Consider the following 10,181-nt stretch of genomic DNA (forward strand, 5'->3'; position numbering starts at 1 on the left):
AGATTTCCTCTGCTGGCTGTGGTGATGCCCATGGTGAAGCAGCTGTGCCTATGCAGCCCATGGGCATCCGTGGGGGATGCAGAGATCCACTCACAGCCCATGGGGGAGGTACCCATGCTGGAGCGGGTGGATGCCTGGAGGAGGCTGTGATCCAGTGGGAGACCCAGTGGAGAGAGGGTGCCCTTGCTTCCAGGCTGGAGCAGCCTGTCCTTGGAGAACTGCACCCTGTGGGAAAAGAGACCCATGTCGCAGCAGTTTTGGGAGGCTGTGTGCCCATGAGAGGGACTCGTGCAGCAGCAGGTGAGGTTGGCTGCTGCTCTTGAGAGCAGACCCACTCCAGGGCAGTTCACAGAGAAATGTCTCCTGTGGATGGGACCCCATAACCTCACAGGGGGAGGACTCCTCCCATTGAGTAGCAGAAGAGAATCTTGGTGATGAACTGACCAAAACCCCCATGCCCTGTCTCCCTGAGCTGTCAGTGGGAAGGAGGGGGGGCTGGAGTGCAATAAGTGTTTTAAGGGCTTATTTTACTTCTCATTATCCATCTCTGATTCTATTTGTAATTAACTCACTCTGCAACCTTAAGTTGAACTCCTTTTGCCCTTAAATGTTTTCTTCCAGTCCTTATCTCATTCACCCTTTGTTATATTTTTTTCTCCCTCTCCACTGCCCAGATGTGGCAAGCAGCTGTCATGGGTGCCTGGTGTTGGGCCAGTATAAAACCATGACAGTTGTTCATACCCTGGCCTGAACTCAGTCTAATCCTGAGAGCGAGACACCTCTGAATGCTGGCAAACTCATTAATTCTCCTAATGCTGTTAGATTTCCAGTCATCTTTCAATCAGCTCCCAGTCCTTTTACCTTCCAGAGCCCCCTTTGGGGGTTTGTGTGTTATGTTTTGGTGCAGGGATTGAGAGACACAGACCACGCTATGCAAGAAAAACCGTTTATTACACTAGTTTACCAGTATTTATTGGTCTCTAAGTTCCATACAAAATTTTCCACTTGAACTCCTTTGCCCCTGTTCCCTCAGTAACACAATCTTCTCGGTTATCATTCTTTCACCAGCAATGTCCTTGTTACATTCTTTTGCCAGAGCAGTCAGAGTGACCAGGCAGGATATCTTAACTTTTGTCCTTGCCTTGAGTTTATCTCTCTCAGGGCCAAGAGGATGGTGGCACTACCCAGTTTACCTTCTGCAGCTGTCTGATTTTACACATTTTCCCCTTTTTTGTTTTTAATGTAAAGGGTTTGTGTACCCTGATGTTAAAACAGTTTGCACCTGTAAGGCCATTATCTTATTAAGACTATTACTGCTTATCTGCTGGATACAGGATAAGATATGTGCAATACAGATCACAATCAATGAAAACTTATCAAATACAATCATGTCACTGACAAAGAGACTTGTATAGGAGAACAAAAGGATAATGTCTAATTGGGGAGTGGAACTAAATGGCTACTGTTCCGAAGTTCAGGGGTTCAGGGGCTGTGCTATTTAGGCAGAAGGAAGTTAACATTACTGAAACTGAATTGATTTTAATAGCACTTAACAGAACTTAAAAGAACAGACCTTAAATTGCATAACACTTAAATTTAACTTTGTTTAAGCTTAGCAACACATAAACTTGACAGAAATGATTTTGAACAAAAATTAATCTTAACAGAAATTAACTTATGAGTACTTAACAAAATCTTAATTTGGCAGAAGTGCAACAGAACTTCAAATTAACAGAAGGTAAACTTAAAATCACTTAAATTCAACAGAACTGAATTTTACCATTACTTAAACTGTACTAAATTGAAACAAAACAGAATTGAAAATTAATATCACTTAAATTTAACAAAAGTCATTTTGCCTCTATCATTACAAAGAAGTTACTGGAAATCTGTCATACAACAGTTAAACATCAAGGAACAACACGTAGGTAAACAACTATTCCGTGACCAAAACAGCAGCAGCATGCATTTACTGGAGGGATTAAACTGCTGCAGGTAAAATTCAAGGTTATAGGACTTAGTTCTAACGGCTCTCAGTGAATCATCTTTCCAGTAAACAATCCTGTTAAAAATCACAGCTCTCTGAAAAGACAAGGTTAATTTTAACAAATGTATTTCAATACATGCTGCAGGCACTGTAGCAGCAGTGTGCCACAGCTTCAGCACTTCGTGCAGGGCACGATCCTGCCGTGCACCGCAGCTGATGGGCGGCTCTCGGCAGGCACCAACCGGGGGCCCGCAGGTCGGCGCTGCTGCCCGGGCGTGGGAGGAGGCGGGAGAGCTCTGACAAGCCGGGGGGTTTCGAGCCCAGGGGGCTAATACCAGCCATGGGGCCAGCTGTGGGCAGGGGGAGCTCCGAGGGGCTTCCACCACTGCCAGCAATGCCGCGCACCAAACTGAGGCTCGATCCGTTCTGTGGGTTTGTTCTCCGTGTCTTGGATCCATGCTCAGGTTCATTATCAGTCTCTTTCTTAGTACTCCTGTTGCAACTGCCTACAGGTGTTTTTTAATCTCAAGGTCTCTTTCATTTAGGAAGGAGGTACAGGGTGTTTAACCCATAATGACAGTGGCTCCAATATGGAGAAATGACTGTAATATTTGTAAATTGCACTGACACTACTGGAACACCTCCCAGTACTCACAATTCCATGGTTTTTCATCCATCAAACACCACTGATCTAACTTAATCAGCTGTGCCAGCATCTTGCTTTCCATTGGATTGTGACTTGCAAAGAAAGACCCATTTCTCATTGTTCGTAGGCAAAGGGGGATGTTAAAAGCTCCTCTGCAGAGTCCTTGCCTGTTGAGAGGGGGCAACTGATTTTCTGTCTTTCTTTAAAAGTTCAGACATAAGTTCAAAGACATGTTTTTCTTCTGAAGACATATTAGTGTCCATGTCCCCCACAGGTCCCCATCAAAACCTGAAGGGATGGATGCCAGCTGGCTCCTGCTTCCTTTCAGCAGCACTTCAGTTCTGTGGGGCATCCCCGCTGGACGGCCAGAGAGGTGAAATCTCGTTCCTCACACGGGACACCATTCGCAGGGGTTGAGAGCCACGGACCATGCTATGCAAGCAAAGCTGTTTGTTGCATCAGTTTACCAGTACTCATAGGTCTCCAAATTCTGTACTTGAACTCCTTTGTCCCTGTTCCCTCAGTAACACAACCTTCTCGGTTATCATTCTTTCGCCAGCAATGTCCTTGTTACATTATTTTTTCAGAGTGGTCAGAGTGACCAGGCAGGATGTCTTTTGTCCTTGCCTTGAGTTTATCTCTCCCAGGGCCAAGAGGATGGTGGCACTACCCTGTTCAGCCTCTGCACCTGTCTGATTTTCCACATTTTGGAATACTTCTGATAAAGTATCTTTGTTCATGCGATTTGGAAAGAGTGCAATTCTGGATTTGGGTGCACTGCTCCTGGACCACTTGGTTGATGATGGTGTGTAATCATTGTGAAAATGTATTTTATCTTCACCTGTTGGGTTATTCAGGAGAAAAAACAAACCAAAGGAATGGTATTGAGCTAGCTATCTAAATAATAACTGATAGCATTGATCCATGAGAATTTTGACACCTGCTACAGGAACATTGTCATCTTGCAGGCACATAAGTAGCCAGTGAAGAGACCACAGCCTTACACTGAAGGCACCATGCAAGTCCTTCTCCTCCTCCTCGCAGCTGCAGGGCTTTGTTGGGGGCAGTACAACCCCAACACTTTCCCTAAGAGAACCTCTATTGTGCATCTCTTTGAATGGCGCTGGCAGGATATTGCTCAGGAGTGTGAACGCTACTTAGCTCCTAATGGATTTGGAGGAGTTCAGGTGAGTTGTTTCCTGTGAGTAGTAGGAAAATGGCATTGTAATATTTGATTAATAAGTTATTAATAATTAATAATTAAATTAATAATGCCTGAGTTGGAGACAGTCATCTCTAAGTAACTTTCCTGCTGGGGAAGGAGGTAGGAAGTAGTAACTGCTTTTAGAAGCAACCCCAACTCTGCAGGCCCCTATAGGAATGAATGATGGTGAATGTCTAGCAGATCACTTACAAAGGGGCATGCTGAAAGGCTTCTCCTGAAAGCTCAGTAGAAGGTAAAGCTCTTTACCTTCTTCTAAAGGAAGTATGGAAGCAGTGAGGTTTGGCATTACAGGTGAAAATAATTCCTGTGGCTTCAGCCCTTCCATGCACATGTCCTGGAAAGCAGGCCCATGGCAACTCACAGGAACAACCCAAAATGTCTTTCTTGCCAGTGCACAAGACAGACATCTCACAGACCTGACCTTCTGCTGTGGGAGAAAGACTGGGTTGGGTACTAACTTTCCTCTGAGGGCAGAGGTCCTGAGCACAGGTTTTGCCCTTAAAATGTTGAAGTAAAACCATTTGATTTCTTATCAAAGTACATCATTTCATCTGCAGGTTTCACCTCCAAATGAAAATATTGTCATTACTAGCCCAAACAGACCCTGGTGGGAAAGATACCAGCCCATCAGCTACAAGATCTGCTCTCGATCAGGAAATGAACAGGAATTCAGAGACATGGTGACCAGATGCAACAATGTTGGAGTAAGTGCCTTGAAACTCTGATATGGCAAGAAGTGCTGTATCAGCTGAGGGAAGCTGCTGCTGTCCTCAAAGGAGGTGTAAACTGAGAAGAAACCGAAAGGGAAAAGAATCAACTTAATACTGATGTGGTAAAGCCCTGGCTATCACTTCACATTTGCTACAAAACATACTGAAATGCACATATTGCTTTTCCAGGTCCGTATCTATGTGGATGCTGTTGTCAACCATATGTGTGGGGCTGCAGGTGGCTCAGGCACACATTCTACCTGTGGAAGCTATTTTAATACTGGAAAGGAAGATTTTCCAGCTGTGCCATACTCTGGCTGGGATTTCAATGATGGCAAATGTCACACTGGAAGTGGAAATGTTGAAAATTATGGTGATGCCAATCAGGTAAGTTCCCCTGGAATTTTTTTTTTTTTTTGACATGTTCTGTTAACTCTACAGTAAAATTAAATGGTGTAGTGCCTCACAAAACCTTAGTCACTTGACAAGTGAATGAAGTAGTGACCATAGGTACGTGTGGCCCAAAATATTCTAAGTACCGAGAAATCAAGAACCTATGTGCAGGCGTTTGCTCCTGAAGTGAGCCCAGTGTACTCAGCTCAGCCTGTGAGCTCCTTTTTATAGCTTATAAACTCAGCTGATCATGATAAGGAGCCCCCTTGGAAAGCTGACAGCAGTGCAAGGTGGTGCTGTAGTTGCACAACTTGCAGGATTTTGTAGTTAGAATATGTAGCAGTTCTTTTTCAAGCTCTCCCTTCAGCCACTTTGCAACAATACATTATAATGTTTCTGCACTTGCACTGCTTCATGTAGGGCTTGTCCTTCATGGGTTCAGGTGACTTTTGCTGTGGTAATCCCTGTAAGACATAGCTCAAATCCTGGATTACAACAAGTTCAAGGTATTTCCATTAGAGTGTCCACTCCCAGTTCCTTTGGACTAGACCATCATGTTTAATGTTGCAATGAACTCCTCCCCTTACCCCTGCTCTGGCTTGGATTTACCCAGAGACTGCAGTCCCTCAGGGCTCGACCTGCCCCAACTGCAGTCATTTCTGTGAGCCACAGGCTCTTCAGGGGGACGTGGCTGCTGCATGGATTTATCCACAGCCACAGGGGCTCTGAGGGGCAGCTGTTCCAGCACAGCCCTGTCCATGGGCCTCAGTGTCCCCAGAAACAGATCTGCTGCAGCACGGCCTCACCCACAGCCACTGTCCCCTCAGAAAGCAAACCTGCCCAACCTGGCCTGGCTCCTGGCTGCAGGCCCTGCAGGGTGTTCCTGCTCTGCTGTGGCTTTATCCATGGCCACACCTTCGAGGTGCTCCAGCCCAGCCTCACCAACAGCTGCTGGTGCTTCAAGCTGTGCCTGCTGCAGCACGGAGCTGGCCTCGGGCCCCGACAGAGCTGGCCTTGGGCCTTCAGGGGCGCCCCGGCTGTGGCACCGACACAGCCACGGCCACAGGCACCGACACAGCCACGGCCACAGGCACCGACACAGCCACGGCCACAGGCACCTCAGATGTACCTGCTCTGGTGTGGACTTTTACACAGCCACAGGCACCTCAGATGTACCTGCTCTGGTGTGGACTTTTACACAGCCACAGGCACCTCAGATGTACCTGCTCTGGTGTGGACTTTTCCACGGCCACAGGCACCTCAGATGGACCTGCTCTGGTGTGGACTTTTCCATGGCCACAGGCACCTCAGAGGTACCTGCTCTGGTGTGGACTTTTCCATGGCCACAGGCACCTCAGATGGACCTGCTCTGGTTTGGACTTTTCCACAGCCACAGGCACCTCAGATGTTCCTGTCCTGCCTGGACTCACGCACAGGTCACAGTCCCTGTGGCTCCAGTCCACTCTGGAGTTCCAGCGTGTCCAGTGCAGCAGCACAGGAGCAGCAGCGCTGCCCCGGCCGGGTGCCAGCCCAGGCCATCGCCAGTGGCGGGATCAGAGTGTCCCAGAGCGAGGGGATCAGCAGCACAGGCTGCAGCTGCAGCCAAAGCACAAAGCAGCTGCTAATGAGCCCTAGAGTCTAATGCACAGTGAGGCCAGTGAGCCCCAGGGCAAGCACAGGAGCCTGTCAATTACTAGTCAAACAGCAAAAACAGCTGTAAATTCCATCTAGCACATTAATCATAGCCATTGTTAATTTGAACCCTTTGAGTCCCACGTTGGGCACCAAAGAGGACTTGTGGTTTAGCTCAGCCAGCAGCTAAAGACCACTCAGCCTCCTAGTTTCAGTGGGATGGGGCAGAGAACTGGAAGAGTAAAACTGAGAAAACTCATGGATTAAGATAAAGACAGTTTAACAGGTAAAGAGAAAGCCACACACATAAGCAAAGTAAAACAAGTATTTATTCACCACTTCCCATTGGAAGGCAGGTGTTCAGCTGTCTCCAGGACAGTAGGGCTTTATCATGTGCAACAGTGACTTGTGAAGACAAAAGCCTTTACTCTGGATATCACTCCCTCCCTTCTTCCCAATCCAATGCAACTTCATTAACCGCCACCCCACCTCCACCCCTCCTTCGGTGTAATACACAGATACCTTTATTTTTTTCATTTCTGTTGCACAGGTCCGGAACTGCCGCGTGACCGGCCTTCTGGATCTGGCCCTGGATAAGGACTACGTGCGCTCAAAGATTGCGGAGTACATGAACAATCTCATTGACATGGGTGTAGCAGGATTCCGACTTGATGCTGCCAAGCACATGTGGCCTGGGGACATAAAAGCATTTCTGGACAAACTACATAATCTAAACACTCAATGGTTTTCTGCAGGAACTAGACCTTTCATTTATCAGGAGGTAATCTCCACATTTTCTCCTTTATGCTTGCCTTTGTCTTCTGTATCTCTTTTGCCTCCTCCTTCAGAGGAACAGCAATACATCCTCATCGAACTTACCCTAGAAGGAGCTCCCAATTTACTTAGAGCAGCCCTGCAGACATAGGTAGTTTTGATTCTTAAAAATGCCTCCACAGCAGATTGTCAATCAACTTTACCCTTCCTTTCATCAGTCATGTTTTCACATGTGTCCCCCACGTCTTATTCTGACTTTGTGTCGATCTACGCAGCACAATTACAGAATTGCTTTCTTATCTATGTAAAGCAAGAACTCATGCTAAGTTCTGTACATTGCATTGTTGGTCTTTGTAAGACAAGAAGGGATGCAGGTTTTCTTTCCTGTACCAGGTAATTGACTTGGGTACAGAGCCCATCACAGGCAGCCAGTACTTTGGAAATGGCCGAGTGACAGAATTCAAGTACGGTGCCAAACTGGGGACAGTGCTCCGCAAGTGGAATGGAGAAAAGATGGCCTACTTAAAGTAAGGATGAAGGTGCTGCAACTTCTCCACGATTCACTGGATACACCAATTGACAGGGTAACTTCAAGTCTGTGTTTTTGTTTAGGAACTGGGGAGAAGGCTGGGGATTTATGCCTTCCGACAGAGCCCTGGTCTTTGTGGATAATCACGACAACCAGAGAGGACACGGGGCTGGTGGAGCTTCTATTCTAACCTTCTGGGATGCCAGGTAAGGATTGCTCTTGTCTGGGTGATGTTTCTTCATCTTGCTTGTTTGTCTGTGTGTTCTCTGGCAGGTTCCTCTGTCTCATTCCTTGTTTGTCCATCAAACAGGCTCTATAAAATGGCGGTCGGTTTCATGCTTGCCCATCCATATGGGTTCACACGTGTGATGTCAAGTTTTCGCTGGCCAAGGCGTTTTGAAAATGGGAAGGTGAGCTATTAATGCTGAAGATCCATCCATGGGGGTTAGGGGTGAGAACAGAGCCAGAGAATTAGTCCAGTTGATTTCAGGTTGTCAAGTGGTTTGCCTGTCCCAGGCTGGATGTAGCCGGTGCAACTTTGATGCTCCCTCTAGCTTTGCTCTCCAGAGGGGTTCTCTGCATTTTCAGTCACAAGATATAAACCTGTCTTTTTAATGACAGGACGTCAATGACTGGTATGGACCCCCAAGTAACGCAGATGGCTCCACAAAGGCCGTCACAATCAACGCAGACACGACCTGTGGCAACGACTGGGTTTGTGAACATCGCTGGCGTCAAATCAGGTAGGGCACTGGGGAGAAACAAGAAGTAAAAGCATTTTGCTTGCTGTTCCATGTGGCTTTTGAGGTGTTGCAGGTGCAGTGGCAGACACTGCTTGTGTTTTCAGGAACATGGTTATCTTCCGTAACGTGGTGGATGGTGAGCCTTTCTCCAACTGGTGGGACAATGGCAGCAATCAAGTGGCTTTTGGCCGTGGCAATAAAGGTTTCATCATCTTCAATAATGACAACTGGTAAGTCAATGGCAGAAATAGTTTCCCAGAGATAACAACAGAATCCCTCATCAGCAATCCAACATGAGCTTTTTGAGTGCATGCTGGGTCCTGATAGCTAAAATGGGAGTGTAGGATGGGTTGGATCAGAAAGCTCTTGCTTTACAGTGCCCTTCAAAGAGGGGAGTAAGATCATGTTCAGAAATCTTCCACACCATTTAAAATATCTGTTTTAAAACCAATGCATATTTGTGTTTATTTTCTCAGGAATATGAATGTCAATGTGCAAACTGGACTGCCTTCTGGTACCTACTGCGATGTTATTTCTGGACAAAAGGAGAACAACAAATGTACTGGAAAGCAGGTGTTTGTTTCTGGTGATGGAAAAGCTAATTTCCAGATTAATACTGATGCTGAAGATCCATTTATTGCAATTCACGTTGATGCCAAGTTGTAATGGGGGAGAAATCTTCTCCTCTGGTCTGTGTATTACTGTTTCCCCCATATGTTATTCCCTGCTTTTTGAGCATGAGTGACTCTCTATCGAATAATAAATGGCATTCCAATTGAAGAGTAGTGTTCTTCCCCAGATGAATTAGATGTAACATTATCGTTACCCCCTCATAACTAGTGGTGATGCAGTGGTAGGTTTTAAGGCAATGCCGCACTCCACTTCCCATGTAACAAAAACACTGTAGAGAAAATCTAAAAAGAATCCAAGCCAGCTAAAATGGCCAAGCTAAAGTGCAGTATTTCCAGGGCTGATCCATGCACACACACTTGTATCCCAGAGCAGCCACCGTGTGGGCTGTCAGCTATGAGCAGGGCCTACGTACAGAGTCTGTCCCTTCCTTATGACAAATCAAGCCTGGGGTCTGGGTCACTGAAGGAAGCTGGGCTGTGCGGGTGCTGAAGGTGCCTGAGAACACACGATGTATCCAGGCATTGCTTCCACCTTGTGCCACTGGCTGAGGCATGGCAAATTCCTGCCTCGGGTGTGTTAGGCACCCTTATTCTCTAATATCTCAAAGAAATATGCAAACACAGTACAGGTTTGGCAGCCCTCCCAAATCCCTTGTCAGCTGTGCGAAAATGCTGATGTAAAAGCGAGTGTGCAGGCCTTGCTTTAAGTCAGAATCTCTGCTAGGCCAAAAGTGCTGACTGCATCCCATTCTGGAGGGGAAAATGGAAGGAGGTTGCTCTAGTTGAAGGTCAAGGTGCAGTTTTAGGTTTCCTTTCTGTGGTGTTGGTGGTGGATATTGGCTCTCAGTGTGCCCAAGGGCTCCAAGTGTCTGTCAGGGCAGTCTGGGTGTGGGAAGTGTCCCTGGCCCAG

At 46.8% G+C, this 10,181-nt stretch overlaps 1 protein-coding gene across 2 annotated transcripts; it reads left to right on the forward strand.

The window, feature by feature from the left end:
- Positions 1–969: 969 nt before the first annotated feature.
- Positions 970–9,413, forward strand: LOC128792430 (pancreatic alpha-amylase-like). 2 transcript variants are annotated; one of them, XM_053950849.1, is made up of 11 exons: positions 970–3,438; positions 3,602–3,820; positions 4,416–4,562; positions 4,758–4,955; positions 7,144–7,374; positions 7,761–7,894; positions 7,980–8,102; positions 8,207–8,306; positions 8,518–8,639; positions 8,744–8,869; positions 9,116–9,413. In XM_053950849.1, exons 2-11 carry the CDS (start codon positions 3,650–3,652, stop codon positions 9,303–9,305), a joined length of 1,542 nt encoding a protein of 513 aa, XP_053806824.1. In that variant the 5' UTR covers positions 970–3,438; positions 3,602–3,649; the 3' UTR covers positions 9,306–9,413. The 2 variants fall into 2 exon arrangements, with proteins under 2 accessions (XP_053806824.1, XP_053806823.1); XM_053950848.1 differs by having other exon boundaries at positions 970–3,820.
- The last annotated feature ends 768 nt before the right edge of the window (positions 9,414–10,181 follow it).

Source organism: Vidua chalybeata, chromosome 9 (genome assembly GCF_026979565.1).
Source record: "Vidua chalybeata isolate OUT-0048 chromosome 9, bVidCha1 merged haplotype, whole genome shotgun sequence".
NCBI classification, from domain to species: domain Eukaryota; kingdom Metazoa; phylum Chordata; class Aves; order Passeriformes; family Viduidae; genus Vidua; species Vidua chalybeata.